The following is a 16,761-nucleotide window of genomic DNA, read 5'->3' as shown; positions in this document are numbered from 1 at the left end:
GGGGGAGGTGTGTCCAGTATTGCAAAAGTTCAAGGTGAGAAGCCCTTAGTGAGATGGGGCTATTACAAATGGAGCACATGACCCATGTGTGAACTTTTCAAGTAGGAGTGAAAATAAATTAGGTTAAATTAGATTTTAGCCAAATAGATCGAGCTTGTGATAAATCAGAGGCATAAGCCTTACCTGAAGTATGTATAAAACTTTTTTGATGACTCAAGCTACCTAAAGCTTGGTTTGACCTGAAAGTTATTTAAAAGTCTACTTAAAAATAAACTTTTTGAATATGTTTGTATTTTAATTTTAAACATCTCAAATATATTTTAGGATTATTATAATATACAATATATTCTTGATTTGTCAATTATAATATATAACAAATGGAAGGATTTATCAACTATAATATAATATAATAATAAAATAAAAACATTAAAATTAATATATAAATTTAATATGATTGAAAATATAATTAAAAATTTTAAAAAAGAATAGATTGATTAAAAATTAAATAGTAAAATTAATATATTTATGATATATTACATAATATATTTATATAGGCTGGCTTGTTAGGTTGTAGATTAGGTCTTAAAAAAATAAGTTTGATGTATTTAACTAATAAACCTAATTAAAAGCATGAAACAACTAATCTTATTTAATAAGTAGGGTAAATTGGGTTCAAAGGGATGGAGGGCCATTAGAGGCCTATTTCCACCTCTATCTCCAAGTGACAAGGCACTGTTGCTACATGCGAACAAGATGCAGTGGGCTTCTTCCGCTTTACCAACAGCTGGGAATGCTATTCTTGCTTTACAGTCCCACCGCACGGGTCCTAGAATACCATGTACCATTCGCGTAAGTGTTATCAGAAGCCAATCGCAGGGCCAGAGAAAAGAGAACAGGTGGTCTCTCCGCGGAATGACAGCCCTCGTCACCGGAGGAACTCGTGGAATCGGGTACCATCGCGTAAACTCCTATGCGCTTGCTTCCCTCTATTTCTCAACTTTTTGAGCGGCTTGTACTAACTTGTAATCTGGAATAAGCAAAGGCGCGCGATTGTGGAGGAATTGGTTGGATTTGGGGCTAGAGTGCATACCTGTGCTCGAAATGAAACTGAACTCAGTAAATGCCTCAACGACTGGGATGCTTCGGGTCATGGAATTACTGGGTCTACTTGTGACGTATCCGTTCCACAGCAGAGAGAGGTAATGATGGAGAACGTCTCATCTATCTTCGACGGGAAGCTCAACATCCTTGTAAGGCCCTCTTCTCTCCCATGGCTGCTGTCCATAACTATTGTGCGTATTTTATTCTCTTCCATTGCTGGTCAAAACGTGCATTTTTCATAACAATCAGAGTGATCATACGTCACGATGGTTACGATAATCATCACCATTGGTATGATAGTTTGTACTATTTAGAGGTTTGCCCTGTTAATCTGTTATCGACTAGCACGTACGCGTGAACTAATGTCGCTATCAAGTCTATAAGTGTATCTGATTTGGAGCTTTTTTAGGTTTGATACTTTGCAGGCGAACTTCTTTTGAATTCTTTTTCCTAATACTTCAAACATGATCATTTTAATGCGCAGATAAATAATGTGGGGACGAACATTCGGAAACCAGTGACAGAGTTCACGAATGCAGAGTTTTCCACTCTCATCGACACTAACTTAGGATCCGCCTTTCATTTATGCCAACTTGCTTATCCACTTTTGAGAGCATCAGAAGTGGGAAGCGTTGTATTTATCTCCTCTGTTTCTGGTTTTGTCTCACTGAAGTCGATGTCTGTTCAAGGAGCTACCAAAGGTAGTTTTCCTGTTTTTGCTTGCTTCAAATCTGGAAGTAATTTACCAAATTCTGAAATTTTTATTTTTATTTTTGAGATTGACAAGGTAGTTTTCCTGTTTTTGCTTGCTTCAAATCTGGAAGTAATTTACCAAATTCTGAAATTTTTATTTTTATTTTTGAGATTGACAGGGGCAATCAACCAACTTACTAAAAATTTAGCTTGTGAGTGGGCAAAAGACAATATACGGTGTAATGCTGTGGCACCTTGGTACATAAGTACTTCAATGGTGGAGCAAGTAATCATCTTTTCCCTTGTCCTTAACCTCGAGTTTAATTTAGATCCTGATGAAATTGATTCAGCAATGCACCGTGCTACAGTAATAGTCAGTCTTCTTCCTCTTCTAACTTCTGTTTTGATGTTTTCGTTGGAGGTGGGGTGTTGATAGTTGAGGAACTGGTTAGGGATAAAAACCAAGCTTGCAATGGTACGAAGCTGAAAGTCAAATTCTTATTGAAAGAAAATACCTTTGATCTGGGTCTTTGACATTTTGGGAGATGGATGTATTCAATCTCTTTCCTTCATTTTGTTACGTTGCTTTCTGGTAAAAGCATCTTGGGTTGATTGTTGGAAGTCATTGCCTGCACAGTTGATAACCAACCAATTGGTCTTGAATCTAGCTTTCTCGAACTCTATAAAGATAACTTTTGTGCAAGCATATCTTGCAAATCTGATTGGTAAACGTATTCATCTTTCTGGGATTTGAGGTTTTTGTGTCTAAGAATTGCAATTTAAATTTTAGAACAAACAAATCTCTATGCCACAACAGAGACAGGAAAGATTCTAGTTGCGTTTGAAGTAGCATAGCAAGAGATTTCAAGAGAGTGTAAGTTCTAATCCCATAATCGGATCCTCTAGGATTCATGCTCAATTTTGTACAAAATTTTTTGATCTCTTACCTGGAGCCTAAACCATCCTTAGGTAATGATTATTACTCTCATAAATTATAATGATGTTTTCTTGGCATTAAAATCAAATTGAGAAGCATGCTCTTTGTTTACTTTTTAGTATTACTATGAGAATAGTAACAGTGCCCCTTCATCCGTTGCATTTGAAATCCCAGTGTTACGGTGATTTAGATGTTGCTGAATCCCTGACCTTGAGTTCTGTACAGTTATAACATACAAAACCTGATTTGACATTTTCCCTTTGTTTTAGGTGCTGAGCAATGAAGGCTACCTGGAAGAAGTATACTCTCGAACTCCCCTGAGGCGGCTGGGAGACCCAGCAGAAGTGTCATCTCTTGTTGCGTTTCTTTGCTTACCAGCGTCATCATACATTACTGGCCAGATTATATGTGTGGATGGAGGAATGACCGTGAACGGTTTTTACCCGGCACACAACTAGGAGTTCCAATATGCATCATAGTCCACACGCCAACGTTTTTGTTTGTCCGAAATTCACCAACCATCCCTGTGGAATCAATGTTATGATCTCTGCAAAGTATTCTCATGGCGAAGGCAGAGGTGTTGATCAAAGCCCGAGTAAGAGGTTGCTGGAGGAATCCATAAAATCACTAATAGACCCTTGCAAGGCGGATTTTTTAATATTGTAATAACGGATCATTTTTGTTCTAAACGTCTCTTAGAAACTATATTTTCCTTCACCCGGAGACGAATTCGAAGGCAACAATCATTTTCGCTCGAAGTGTTCTAAGATCTATCCGCCTTGAATAATTGAACTCGGGAGACAGAGTCCGAAGAGAGGGAAAGTGAAATCATGTTCAGAGCCATGGACAAGGCATGTGGTATTCTATCGAGCGTTTTAGGAAATAAACAAGGAGGCGATAGTTTGATTTAGATGGGGAGGACCCCAAAGAAGCATGAATAAGGAAAGTAGGGCACAATTAGCGGGATAAAAATGTGGCCAATGTTGATCAGTATGACAGTATCGCTGCGGCAGAGGGGACAAGTTGCCCAGCCATCAGAAGCATACGCGGATCGTCCTCTCTATTAGGACACCGGAACCGAATGCATTACATCATGCTTTTGTGGCCAAAACGAAGGAGTAGATTGGCTCTGCCAAGGATTTGAAAGTGTAGACTCCTTGCGTGCCATTTATAAAACACTCTTTAAATTTGGTTATTTTTATAGGTTACGCTATAATTTTTTAAGTAATATTTATAAAATATTTAAAAAATTATATTTTATGAGAAAGAAAAGTAATATAACACTTTTTAAATTTATTATATAAGGATATAAGTAAAATTTTATATACTTTTATTTTTTTTACATTGATATTAATAAAATTAGTAAAATTGACTTGTACAGTATCAAAATAGTTAATGAACAGAGGGCTGTTACCGAAGATGTTGTATGTTAGCAGGCCTCCGTTCTGTTTTAGGCCTTTATTTTCAAGGCTCCGTTTATACGGATCCCACTTTGTCTATTTTAAGTTAGCTAAGTCGTTATGGAAAAAAAAAAAAAAAAGGTTTGTTCAGTCAGAGTGTAAACATGTGTATTTTGTTCAGGCCCAAGTGCCAATAATAAGCATATTATTCAGTTTCATTGTACACTCCGTTATGGTTCGACCGTTTCTTTATTGTAAAGGAAGACCGTATTCACATTCACAAAATAACACGTGGGAGCCGTGGTCTCATCTCAACAGAAGAAGCACAAGGACTAATGACTGACGAGCCGTGTCGAGGCTGAAAAATGAGTAATGACGAGGAAAAGCGATTATTGCACCCTCTGACACGAGTTCATTCTTTTATTTGACTAAAATATGTAAATATAATTTATTAGGACCAATAATACGCCAACATGTAGCCCCTGTCGATGGCGATGGAACTGAAAACATACAGCCTTCCGATTATTGCACCCAAACAATGATTAAAGATATTGTTTAGGTGAGTATTAGAAAGCCGGTGAGGGGAACTTTTCCCGAACAAAATGGCCATCACTGGCGACATTGCCTAGTGCGATGCCTCCTCTAGAGAGAAGTGATCGCCGTCTTCTTTTAGCCGTACGTAGGATAAACAAACACAGAGATACAAGCAACCCAGGAAAAGTGGAGGCTGTAGAGGTTAATGATCGGGCCGAGGGAAGGGAATGGGCACGAGGAATCGGGATCAAACAAATTCTGGATGAATGGGCGCGAGGAAGCTATTGATTTTTGTTGGGATTCCCTCTTCCAGAAGTCGGGAATCTGGTGAAGCCTCCTCATTTCGCTATCACCCGTCACCGTCTACGCCAATTTTTCTGTGATTTGATTTCGGAAGGTTTTTCCTCGGGTGGACACGTGCACAGGGGAGTTAGGTACCCACATTATTGGCCCATAGCAAACTAGGAAAAACAGAAAAAGGCTAGGCATGGTTGGAGTGAGAAATAGGTTGGGAGAGAAAAGGAAAGGAAGAGCAAATGGCAGGCCTGAGATGTTGGAGAAGGCAAATGTCGAGCGAAAGGAACCCCAAAATGGAGGCTGAAGTCATTGGTGTGCGCGTCTGAAGGCTTCTCCAAGAGCCGAGAAGGGAGTGTAGAAAATGAGATGATACGTGTCGAGAGGAAGAGGCGTCAACGAAGGAGGGCGGGGGATACGTATAGGCTTGTGATTGGGCCACCCCGAGAGAGAGAAGAGACCCGGGGGGGGGGGGGGCTGAAATCAAAATTCAAACCTCCAACCCTCCCAACCCTTCACTTCTCTGCATTTCCCACTCCAGAGTCCAGACCACTCCTTTTCCTTCCATCTGACCACCTCTCCTCTCTCTCCCCTGCCGCGCAACACTGCCCTTCCTTCCCAATATTCCTTTCAAAAGCCACGCACCATCCCGCCTCACTCTCGTCGTTCTCGTATCCTACTTCCCTAACGCATGAACCCGGATTCGTTGACGCTTCCCACGTGAATCGACCGCACGCTGCGGAGGTTCTGCTCCGTTTTGGCTGCCAAACATGGCGGAGATATGCTGCGGAGTGGTGAGCGAGCGCAAGACCTCGGTCTCCTGTCGGCCGAGCCCGCGTCAGGGCAGAAGGAGGAGAGTGGAGATCAGGCGATTCAAGGTGGGTGCAGGCGAGGAGAAGCGCCCCAAACTCCGCCTTGCTCCTCGAGACTGTGAGGATGCCGCGTACAACTGTGCCGTTGATATCCAGAAAGCCCTCGTGTTTCTATCCCCCCACCGACAAACTTCGAGAGACTCCTTCAACCCGACGCATTCTTCAGTTGTGGTTAGTCGCTGCCCGAAATTTGGGGTTGCGTCGGTGTGTGGAAGGCGAAGAGACATGGAGGATGCCGTGGCTGTCCGTCCCTGGTTTTCCGGGGACCATCAATCCTCTGGTGAATTTCATTACTTTGCAGTTTACGATGGCCACGGTTGCTCTCATGTAAGAGCCAATAGCCTCACCCTCTATGAATAAAATTAGTGCTGATCTTTAATAATTTTGTGCGTCAGAGATTGAGGGGGAAGAATCTTAAGATAATATTATCAAGCTCTTGGTTTTCTAAAAATTCCCGAGACGTTAAATCAGAGTGTTTTATTTTACTGCATTATACATGATTATTCAGGTAGCGGCCAAGTGTAAGGACCGATTACATGAGTTAGTGAAAGAAGAGCTGGAGAAACAGGATTGGCCCACGGCCATGGAGCAAAGCTTGTCGCGAATGGACCAGGAGGTCATTGCTTGGAATGCTAACGTCTTAGAAGCTGATTGTAGGTGTGAGCTTCAGTCGCCCGAGTGCGACGCTGTTGGATCTACGGCTGTCATTGCTGTTTTGACCGCCGACAAGGTAATCGTCGCCAACTGCGGCGATTCGAGGGCCGTGCTCTGCCGTGGCGGCAAACCAATCCCTCTCTCCTCCGATCACAAGGTCAGCTCCCCCACTTGGTTTATCCAGATAAAATCAACCATGTTCTATGATGAAATTTTAGATTACAAAAGAGGAATTTGTGTTCTGTCGATCTAATAGTTATGATGGTCTTTGGGATGCAGCCGGATCGTCCGGACGAGCTGAACCGGATCCATGAAGCCGGAGGACGGGTTATATACTGGGATGGACCACGCGTTCAGGGAATGCTCGCTATGTCAAGAGCCATAGGTAAGCAAGAATGAGAACGGCGTAGTGTGCGAACGAGCAAACAATGATTTGGTTTTTGCTGATGCGTTTGGTGTTGGTGGCGGTGCAAACTGGTGGCAGGTGACAATTACTTGAAGCCTTACGTGAGCTGCGTGCCGGAGGTGACGATAACAGATCGGACGGCGGAGGATGACTGTTTGATACTGGCCACTGATGGGTTATGGGACGTGGTGTCGAATGAGACAGCATGCGGGGTGGCACGCACGTGCTTGCGCGGAAGCAACCACTCGCCACCGAACCCGGGGGCGGCGTTGGAGGGCGAAATAGAAGGGGCTGCAACGGAGATGTCTGACAAAGCGTGCTCTGACGCGTCAATGTTGCTGACGAAGCTTGCTTTGGCCAGGCACTCCACTGACAACGTCAGCGTAGTGGTGGTGGATCTAAGGAGGGGGGCCTGAAATTAATTATTAATTGAAGGACCAGAAAAAAAAAAAAAAAATAGGACGGGGTTTGATGTTGGGCAAAAGCCCGCGAATTTGCATCCTTTCGGCCCGCAACATTATTCTGTTCCCAGTGGCGCGTTGTTCTTTGAATGATGCAACTGCAATGGATTGATCCGGTTCTCACTTCTCAGCGTCAAATGCAGTAGCTCCCAAGTCCTAATTTCATTTCAATTTATGAGTTTTCTATCGTCATTGGATGATCCTCTTAGAGAACCAAATCCCGAGCGCACAAGTCAAAGTGTTGATGCAATTGCGTAATAGTTTGCTGAAATTCTTGTTGAACCAGAGGCCAACCGTTTACATCCATGTTTACATTTGTGTGTATAAAATGTATATATAACAAGTAGATGGAGCATGACCTCTCTGTTATGCGCAAGCCCAATATTTAATTTTGTATGATAAAATATTTTGCTGGCCCAATACATGCACATAAAATATCGTAATTTGAATTCTTTGTATTCTAACTATTTGAGTATTTGTTTTGTTTTGTTTTGTTTAATGGGGTAGAAAAAAGACAAGAATGATGGATGGATGGCAAGTGGATGATTCCAATGTTTGTTTTCGGGGTAATACAATGATTTCTCCTTCAGTTTAAGAAAGGAGGGTTTAGGTGTTATTATAGTTAACTATTATGTGTCTCGTGCGATGCGTGTTTAGCGAATAAGTAATGATTTAAATAAATAAGAAAATTTGAGTTAAATTATATGTTTGCATTATATTATTTAATTTATAAATTGAAGGTAAGTAATATAGTAATGATTTAAAATATTTTCTTGACAATTTTTCCATCGTGTGAATTGAAAAATTGAATCAATTTTTATAAAATATATCAAAATTTTAATGATAAATAATATATCTACATTGTAAAATTAAATTATAATTAAATATTAAAATTAATTTCATAGTGAGGATGTCATGTCACGATATTTTGACATTTTTTAAGATTTTGAAATTAAAAATTAAAACGGTAAATATGAAGTGGGGAAGTTATGATAATGGATGATATCGTAGGAGAAAAAAATTAGGGATAATGAAAAGTGATTTCTAATAATTTTATAAAAATGTTCTTAATTTTTTTTAAATTTCTTTTAAAAATTAACCCTGATATGTGTAGCATTCCTAAAATTGCACGTGTCACAACAGAAGTGCTGTGATTCTACTTATATATATGACAAAAAATAATAACATAATGTAAAATAAAAATTCAAAATATTCAAAATAAGATAAGCTAAAATCTGAAATAAAATGTTAAATTAGTAATATGTAAATAAAAGGAGGAACAGGTTACCACACTCTAAGAAAATGAATCTTAAATTTTACTTATATAAAAATTCAAATCAATTCAAATAAAGATTGTAAATCCTAGGATTCAGAGGTTATTATTTTTTTAATCTCTAAAATGTAAATAATATAATAATAATTTAAAAATCTCTTGAAGCAATTTCGTTATAGCAGGAATTTAAAATCTGAATCAGTTGTTATAAAATATATCAAAATTAATTATAAATATCCATGTCGTGCAATTAAATTATAATTAACAGATTAAATTAATTTCATAAATCAGATTTGGGGTGAGAAGTTAAGATATTTAATTTTTTTTTATTTTTAAAATTGAAAATTAAAATTGTGAAGAAGTTCAGAAGGTATGTTAATTGATGGGATAATAGGATAGAACATGGAAGATTAATCAAAGGATAAGGCAAAGTGGTTGTTGATAGGTTGACATATTATTATTATTTTTAGAAAATATTTTTAAAAATCAATGCTGATTTAAAAAGTTTAGAATTACAGCATTCATAAGTACATACATGTCAAGCTATTATTTGGTGATTTATTCACTAAAACTTTGAACATATCTATCTTCAAACTGTTTATCCGTGCTATGGACATAAAATTCTTCTTTCTATAACCTATCATTTAAGAAACAAATTGAAACTCAAGAAGGGGAAAATAAATATAACTCAACACTCTTATTAATTCTGATATATTTTCTTTTTATATAAGGATAAAAAAATAATTTCATTTACATCAACAACAAATCAATAACTAATATATGTATATATATTACAATTCAGCAAACCCATTACCATCTAGAGGCATGAGCACATTGTTCAATTTTGTCTTACTGTGCATGCCTGTAAGATAATGACTTGCAACACACAACTTATAGATCTTAACTTGAAAAATAGTAACTGACAAATGCGTGCCTACATACTCAAGTAAGAAGCCTCATTAGACATTCATGAATCTGGAATTGGAACTAACTACTAAGAAAACAAATTTGCTTCTTCGCTATTTTGACTTCAAGGAGAATGTCTCATATCAACATACATATTTAGCTAAAAAGAGGCCATCTCAAATTTTTGAAATACACATGCACCAAACATTTGATCTATCCATCTTATAACATTATTGTAATTATAAAGCCTATTTAAATTTACATAAGTTATTAGCCTAAAATAATGACCCGTGATGATCAAAAAAGAAAATTTTATTAATAAGCTGAACAAACTTAAACCATTCTAACCTCAGAGAGTAGGCCGTTAAACAGGCAAATCAAAGGAACACACATTAAAAATTATATTTTTTGCCACAAAAAAATTATAGGCATATATTGCAATTGATATAACAAGTAGAAATAAGTGAGAGAATGGTCCACCATTTGCCGTCAATCAGTATATCAAGAGAGACAATTTTTGCATTTGGCGGAGCTTGCACTCTTTCTATTGAAAAATGAATTATATGTAGGTTCAATTTCATTAATGATGGTTATTGAATGTAAGTTTTTTATTCTAAAATCAAACTCATACACTAAAGTAAATTACTAATTATTTGAAGGAGAGTTTGCACACCAATGAGTAAGAAACTAACAATAATCAAGTTAAAACATATGCAAATTAAAATAATATACAATAAGATTGATGAATAACAAACCAATAATCCAAGTTAAATATGAATACACACCTTGGTTGATATTTCAACTGATGATTGTGTAAAGGATTTTCTTGGTGTCTTACTCTTTTTTACAGCACAAAACCATGTTCAAAACTCAATTCTCAAATGTTGAAAGTTTAAAACTTCCCTAAGATTAATGAATATCAAACCTACTCTTTATTGGCAAGGAGAATTGTTCATGGTTGAACAATAAATACTAAGCGTGCTAGAGACGCTAAGTCTCAATAGATAACGAAAAAGATTTTGAGTTCCCTTATTACAGTTCGTTGGATGTAAAAAGATAGAAGTCTTTAGTAGAATAAGTGTGTAATTTAATTGGAATGTAAAAATTACAAACTAAAACTAAGAACTGAAAAGGGGCTAATAAATGTAAAATATATGAGTTTTGATTAAGTATTGACTGGATTTCTCTATTTTTCTTCTTTCTATTTATAGTGTCTGATAGCAAAAGCCTTCTCGTTGAGACTTAGCATGTTTTATTGAAAAATTAAGAATTCCGCAAAACTTATGGCACGGTCTCTCCATTTTAATAAACAGCTCATTTTACTGAACTATTTGGACATAGATTTTAACATTACTTAAGATCGTGTCTTCGTGCTAACGGTTTGATATTTGAAACTGATGGGATTTCGACATGTTCATTTGTGGTAGACTTTATTAAGCTTTGAGGCCGACCTCCTTAGTTTATATTGGGCCTGATGTTTCAATTACTCAGCCCAACTAATCTCGTGACTTATTTGAGCGACATTTCATATTTAACCTAAACAAGAATATTAACACTAATAAACTAATCAAATATGGAATCCACACACTTGAGAAAGGCAACCGTCGATATTCTTGATTCTTGTTGCAAGCAGCTTGTACCACAAACAGGACAAACCAACTACAATATGTCTTCCACCCTACCACAGCTATCATCCAATCAATTTCCATTTCTAGAACCTTCTAACCAATAACAATTTGTATAAGGTGAAGAGGATGGACATTGGACAATGGTGCACTACAAAACTACTCTCAGAATGTAGGTTCATGAAGTTGTAAAGTTTTTTTATCATGATTTATGACCTAATTTTTGTTTGACATATATATAGATGAAGTAAATCCTACGTGGCTTTCTAAAATTATAGTATTTAGAATGTAGGTTTAGAATGATTGTAGAAAACCAAAACAATCTAATTTAATAGAAAGAGTTAGTAATCATCTGTTGTTTATCAAGGTGTGGAGGGCGAGAATGAGAGGAAAGACTAAAGCAAAATGCAAAACAAAACAATGTTACCTGATTGGGGTTTTAAATTGAGAAGAGATTCCCCTTCACATTAAGCCAAATCTCTTCATTGTAAGTACACTACTTAATATCAGTGAAATAAAAGGTGTAAATTAAAAATCCTAATCCTAAAGGAAGAAAGGTTGCACCTCGAGACACTAACAAACCAAGAAGACAAACCTCTTCCGATGATTCTTGTACAAACCAAGCACATGAATGTGAGTGAGTCTAGAAGTTACTATCAAGATGGAAGTTTGTAGGACTTTAATTTGAATTACAAATGGAGGAGTGAGAAAAAAGGGGAGAAATATCATGAAGATGAAAGCATTGGATTGGCATGGGTGGGGTGGCTGGGTGTGGAAGTTAGGAAAAATTTGCAACAAGACTTGAAAAAAAGAAAAATATATCGTGGCTTAGTTTATGTCATGCCAATTTGTGGCTATCCTTTCAAGCATAATTTGATTTTCAACCACATCTGACATTTTTTAAAATAAATCTAATCTAATTTTTAAAAGGAAGAGATGTTAATTTTGGGTGGGGATGGAGAGATTTTTCAGGGATGGGGAAGTTATATATATGAAATTTGTTTATTATCAAAATTTTTACATTTAAGAAATTAAAATTGAAAATAAGAAGTTAGGAAGCATAATGGGAGATAAAGAAGCTAGGAAGTTACAAATAATGGATAAGATTATGGTAGAGAAAATCCAAGGATAAAAAGAAGCAGTTTATGATAGTTTTAAAATAATAGTTATTTTTATTAAAAAAAATCATATTGTTATTATCATAAAAAAATCATTTTTAGAAATTAATACTAATGTGAATAGCCTACAATTGCAGCATTTTTGAAAACGCACACGCGTGGAGCTTAGACTTAGAAGGCTGCTTGAAGTTCTAATTTTTTATATGTATAAAGTATAGATTTCTTTAATTCTATTTTGGAAGACAAGCAATAAAGGAGCACATAATTTTCTTATTATTTTTAAATTGGAAGTTTGGTTATTATTTTTAATTACAAAATTGAATTTGGTTATTTATTTTTCATTAGACTGTTATCGTTTTAATTATAACCTTAAAATTAAATTGGGATACTGGAGAGATATGGGAGAGAGTAGTTTTTTTTTAATTATAAAATTGAATTTGAATATTAATTTTTTGTTAGATTATTATTGTTTTAATTATTATAATCTTGAAATTAAGTTGGGATAGTGGAGAGATGTGAGAGAGGAGTAGTTTTATTTATTTCTAAAATAAACAATAAATAATAAAATAATAGCTAACATGTGACATCAATTGGATAAATATATGGGAGAGAAGTAATTTAATTATTTTTTAAGAAACCAAAAAAAAAAAAAAAACTTAAAGGACACATGATGTCTCAAGATATAAGCTTGCAGTTCTACTTTTATATATATATGTGTGTGTGTGTGTGTGTGTGTGTGTGTAGATATAGATATGCACCCTCCATATCCAAAATAAACCTCAGTTTGGAGGGCCTTTCCGTCCGACTTTTTGGATCCAAACAAAGGCCATTCCACTACCCTGCAAAAACCCAAGGGAACAGCAAAGGAAAAAATTAGGAATTGAAGAGTTAAAGTCGAACTTTCTCCTCGCTCCTGTCCAACCTTACCGAGTATATATATCTCTTAAAATACAAACTTAAGTATGATCAAATATAATAAATGATATGAACACATGAAACGAAAAGGAACTAACAATCATAGATATTTTATTAGCCCTTCAATTCGGTTTATATTTGCTTGGGAATAATGCAAGAGACAGTCGTTCACACTAAATTCACAATAAAGTCCATTGCCAATAATCATTAGCCGAGTAATACACGAAAATATCCGAAAATTGAAAAACTGTATAAGGTCATTTGTCTGAATAACAGGGCAGAGATACCCAAAGGAACCCTTCTGCAAACTATAGACAAGAACAGTAACTAAACACAAACAAACAAGGTGAAAAGACATTTTCCAATATGTCCTTTAATTGGAAATGAAAAACTCGCACCAGCGGACCAAAATTTGTTCTACCATTGCTTCTTTTCCTTGCTATTTTCTTCAATTCTCACATTCTTTAACGCTTTCAACTTTCTGTAACCAACATCAGTTCCAAATATCCTAACATGACCCATAAAAAAAGCCTTGTCAGTATTACTGGTTAAATTAAACCTCCAAGGAGACATTAAATAGAAGAACCGTAGAGTGTGCACGAGTCGGTAAAACCATATAAATCTAACAAGTCGGGACATCTTATAAGCATAAGAAAAACGCTAACTCTGTAAGTAGATCATGTTCTTTGAAACTTACCAGTCCATGTAGGTGAATGTTGATGAGTAGTTTCCGGACTTGGTATATAACAAACGGTGGTGATAGTCATGAAAATCAGCTCTGAAAGTGATAAAGCAAAAATAAAATACAATGGTCATGTAGCAGAATAAGCCACTTCACTGGTGTCTGAGTGAAGGACAAGGAACTAGACACTCACCCCCCATACAAAGGTAAGAAGTTAGAAAGACTCCAGGGAAAATGGTAACCACAGTGAGCCTCAACTGTCTCCAGGACTCTCACAACCATCCATAACCATAGGGTCAACAGGTGAGGGCCAGTGATTGCAGGACCAACAATGGTAGCAAAGCCAAGGAAAAGTATCTCAGCAGGATGAGCATATTCAGAAGTAAGTCCAAATGGTGTAGCATACCTTCATAAATATAGGGAAACGTCTATAGGCTTTAAGAAGCCATAAAGCAGTACTTAGATAACCATGTAATAGTGTGTTCTTTTCGAAAAAAGAAAAGGCTGAAAAAAAGATAAACATCTCTTACTCATGATGAACACTGTGAACATGTTTGTACAACCATTTGGTGTGCAATACCCTATGTCCCCAGTAGAATACAAAATCCTCCAAAACGAAGTAAAAGAGGACCTGCGTTAAAACTACTTTCCTGCAGAATCATAGTTGGATATAGCTAAGTAAGCATGATGGGTGGGCAGCTCTAAGCGCTTAACCCAAAAAAAGCCCATCATGAAGCTCATATGTTCAAAATATTGGCAGTGCTCTTAAAGAACCTGAAAGTACCAGGACGGCAGTGGAAGACTACTTCGCATGCCCATGTATCTAAAGACAGGATATGAAAATATCATAACAGGCAGATTGACTCCACAATGATACAGCAATAAGCGAAGAACACATTTCTCCTGAGCTGCAGGGCTGTTGATTTTTGCCTGTGGTGAAGTAAGCGTTAGAAACAACACTAGAATTTTGCCCACCAAAAGAAAAAACCTAGTACAGTAGAAGCTTCAAAAGAAGGAAAAGTACTAATCGATTAGCAGCAGGAATTTTAACTACACATATTCTCAACATAAGAATAAGTTTTATACACCAGCAGGCATTGCTAATTCTAGCAACGAGACACAAGCAGATAAGGTTGAAACATATTAAAGACGGCAAAGAATTTGCAATAATGTGATTTTTATTAAGTCCAAAACGAATTAGCTTTTAGGACCCTGAAAAAGGGAAGAAGCACATTATTGGTATTAAACAAAAAAGACTCATCAAGCAAACTACATTTGATAAGATAAATAGTTGAGTCGTGAATGGTGTTATTCCTGACTCACATTGTTTAAAATGCTTTGGCGGGTAGAATGACAGCATAAAGTACTTCGTCTATAGCTTTGACAACAGAAGAAGAAAATCTTGCAACTTCAAGATAACGATAGAGTTTAATAAAGATAAACCTGGATCTTGTACTTGCTCAGCCATCCTGCCCTCTCAAGCCATATGAAGGGAAGTCCAGATAAGAAGAAAACACTTTCATGGAGAAAGAAACTGCCCAGGCATGCCAGTTGAAAGTCGCTGAATTGTGAGATCAAAAACTGCATCACAGCAAACAAAGAACTTCATTTTGTAAAATAATATTTTCCAAACGTGACAAGTTCAAACTGAGATCTTCCATTCTATAACAAATCATATCTAAAAAGATAAGATAAAATTCCTGAACCAAAATACAACTTAAATATTGACACCAGAATTCTTCAAGTTCGGTATGCTGGGGTGACCAAACTATCTACAGGATCTTTTTAATCATATTTCTATACAAAATTCGTAGGAATCCCCATAAATAAGTGGAATTCAAAATAAAGTAGGCCCACAAACCCAACACAGATAGTTTTCAGGTTTACTTCGATATCTTTTTGTTTTCATTTTTCTTTCATGTCTTCTTTTCCCCCTGGGTTAATTCGTACTTGAATATTTGAAATATGCATTGTAAATGAAACTTGAACCCAGTTTCAAGACTCTAACAAAGTTGAAGCATTAATTTATATGGCAACTTCAAGAAGGGAGTAAAAAGACACAAGTTCAGTTCCAAATTTCTTCGTAACGGAGATCTCAAAACTTGAAGTCAACTTCCGAATGGAGCATGATCCAGCTTGTTGTAAGCCAGCCATAGACCATGGTCTCGTCAGGACACCCATAACAACAAGTCGATTCGAAGGTACCAGTCTGTCGCTGCTCTCATCCAAGTATCATTGTTCTTTATAAAATGTAACAGCCAAAAAGGCATAATGTGCATGGATTCCCCGTCCATGAAATCCGATATCTTGACTGTTGGACCCGTGAATCGTGTACATGCATGGTAGTAAATTAGAAATAATAGACCTCAACATCCAATCCTCATTCAGGTAATACGAAATTTAAAAACAAGATAAACTAACAACCACAGCAGAAAAGAAGTAGAAAGCAAGAATCAGAGGTCATGATTCGACCACGATCAAGAAATCATTTGTCGAAGACCCACATAATAACCGCAGCGAGGTCCAATGCGTAAAAAATGAATGACGACGAGTGTTTCCAAATCCAATGCGGGACAAAAGAAACCAAATCTGGACAGAAAATAATGAGCAAGAAGTGGCAGAGAATGAGTGGTAGGAGAGGTGAATGGCGGAGAAGAATGGACCTGCCAAGCAGATTCGATCAGGGACGCCATAGCAGCTAGAGAAACGCGAGAGAGTGAATTGGAGAGAGCAGGGCGAGATTTCTGAGGTGTCAAGGCGGGGACAGGGAGAGCTCACCGAAGCAAAGAGTTGCCACATGCTAGTGAGTAAAGGGAATCTGGGCTCTCTACTTTGTTGGGCCTTCACCTCCCCCCCCCCCCTCTTTCTCTCTCTCTCAATTCACGCGCAC

The 16,761-nt window shown here is 36.9% G+C and overlaps 3 protein-coding genes across 7 annotated transcripts; 2 read left to right on the top strand and 1 right to left on the bottom strand.

Moving 5' to 3' along the window:
* The first annotated feature begins 721 nt into the window (after nucleotides 1-721).
* Nucleotides 722-3,881, top strand: LOC129315912 (tropinone reductase homolog At2g29260, chloroplastic-like). 3 transcript variants are annotated; one of them, XM_054960065.1, is made up of 5 exons: nucleotides 722-960; nucleotides 1,038-1,250; nucleotides 1,586-1,802; nucleotides 1,974-2,080; nucleotides 3,001-3,881. In XM_054960065.1, exons 1-5 carry the CDS (start codon nucleotides 754-756, stop codon nucleotides 3,187-3,189), a joined length of 933 nt encoding a protein of 310 aa, XP_054816040.1. In that variant the 5' UTR covers nucleotides 722-753; the 3' UTR covers nucleotides 3,190-3,881. The 3 variants fall into 3 exon arrangements, with proteins under 3 accessions (XP_054816040.1, XP_054816042.1, XP_054816041.1); XM_054960067.1 differs by having other exon boundaries at nucleotides 722-950; nucleotides 3,001-3,880; XM_054960066.1 differs by having other exon boundaries at nucleotides 722-950; nucleotides 1,043-1,250; nucleotides 3,001-3,876.
* Nucleotides 3,882-5,403: 1,522 nt separating this feature from the next.
* On the top strand, nucleotides 5,404-7,772 carry LOC129315008 (probable protein phosphatase 2C 24). 2 transcript variants are annotated; one of them, XM_054958496.1, is made up of 4 exons: nucleotides 5,404-6,158; nucleotides 6,340-6,642; nucleotides 6,765-6,870; nucleotides 6,970-7,772. In XM_054958496.1, the coding sequence occupies exons 1-4, from the start codon at nucleotides 5,730-5,732 to the stop codon at nucleotides 7,305-7,307; spliced, it is 1,176 nt and encodes a 391-aa protein (XP_054814471.1). In that variant the 5' UTR covers nucleotides 5,404-5,729; the 3' UTR covers nucleotides 7,308-7,772. The 2 variants fall into 2 exon arrangements, with proteins under 2 accessions (XP_054814471.1, XP_054814472.1); XM_054958497.1 differs by having other exon boundaries at nucleotides 5,757-6,111.
* A 5,502-nt stretch (nucleotides 7,773-13,274) lies between these two features.
* On the bottom strand, nucleotides 13,275-16,691 carry LOC129315857 (methylsterol monooxygenase 2-2-like). Of its 2 annotated transcripts, none has more exons than XM_054959972.1 (7): nucleotides 16,535-16,691; nucleotides 15,315-15,452; nucleotides 14,646-14,801; nucleotides 14,402-14,478; nucleotides 14,065-14,277; nucleotides 13,887-13,967; nucleotides 13,275-13,697 (listed from the first exon to the last, which is right to left on the bottom strand). In XM_054959972.1, exons 1-7 carry the CDS (start codon nucleotides 16,562-16,564, stop codon nucleotides 13,607-13,609), a joined length of 786 nt encoding a protein of 261 aa, XP_054815947.1. In that variant the 5' UTR covers nucleotides 16,565-16,691; the 3' UTR covers nucleotides 13,275-13,606. The 2 variants fall into 2 exon arrangements, with proteins under 2 accessions (XP_054815947.1, XP_054815946.1); XM_054959971.1 differs by having other exon boundaries at nucleotides 14,402-14,521; nucleotides 14,656-14,801.
* Between the last annotated feature and the right edge of the window lie 70 nt (nucleotides 16,692-16,761).

This window comes from Prosopis cineraria, unplaced genomic scaffold, assembly GCF_029017545.1.
Source record: "Prosopis cineraria cultivar Desert tree isolate PC_DT_omini unplaced genomic scaffold, ASM2901754v1 PC7, whole genome shotgun sequence".
In the NCBI taxonomy this organism is placed as follows: Eukaryota; Viridiplantae; Streptophyta; class Magnoliopsida; order Fabales; family Fabaceae; genus Prosopis; species Prosopis cineraria.
Note: the sequence above shows the minus strand (reverse complement) of the source record. Positions and strands in the feature narration are given on the sequence as shown.

What these genes read in the sequence shown, in the direction of transcription:
- LOC129315912 (XM_054960065.1), top strand. Translation starts at nt 754, where the DNA reads ATGCAGTGGGCTTCTTCCGCTTTACCAACAGCTGGGAATGCTATTCTT. An exon ending in ACGGGAAGCTCAACATCCTT is followed by an intron (nt 1,251 to 1,585) that starts GTAAGGCCCTCT and finishes TTTAATGCGCAG; the next exon opens with ATAAATAATGTGGGGACGAA. An exon ending in GTACTTCAATGGTGGAGCAA is followed by an intron (nt 2,081 to 3,000) that starts GTAATCATCTTT and finishes CCTTTGTTTTAG; the next exon opens with GTGCTGAGCAATGAAGGCTA.
- LOC129315008 (XM_054958496.1), top strand. Translation starts at nt 5,730, where the DNA reads ATGGCGGAGATATGCTGCGGAGTGGTGAGCGAGCGCAAGACCTCGGTC. An exon ending in CTCTCTCCTCCGATCACAAG is followed by an intron (nt 6,643 to 6,764) that starts GTCAGCTCCCCC and finishes TTTGGGATGCAG; the next exon opens with CCGGATCGTCCGGACGAGCT. An exon ending in CGCTATGTCAAGAGCCATAG is followed by an intron (nt 6,871 to 6,969) that starts GTAAGCAAGAAT and finishes AACTGGTGGCAG; the next exon opens with GTGACAATTACTTGAAGCCT.
- LOC129315857 (XM_054959971.1), bottom strand. Translation starts at nt 16,564, where the DNA reads ATGGCGTCCCTGATCGAATCTGCTTGGCAG. An exon ending in TGATCGAATCTGCTTGGCAG is followed by an intron (nt 15,453 to 16,534) that starts GTCCATTCTTCT and finishes GCTGTGATGCAG; the next exon opens with TTTTTGATCTCACAATTCAG. An exon ending in AGTCTTCCACTGCCGTCCTG is followed by an intron (nt 14,522 to 14,655) that starts GTACTTTCAGGT and finishes ATGATTCTGCAG; the next exon opens with GAAAGTAGTTTTAACGCAGG.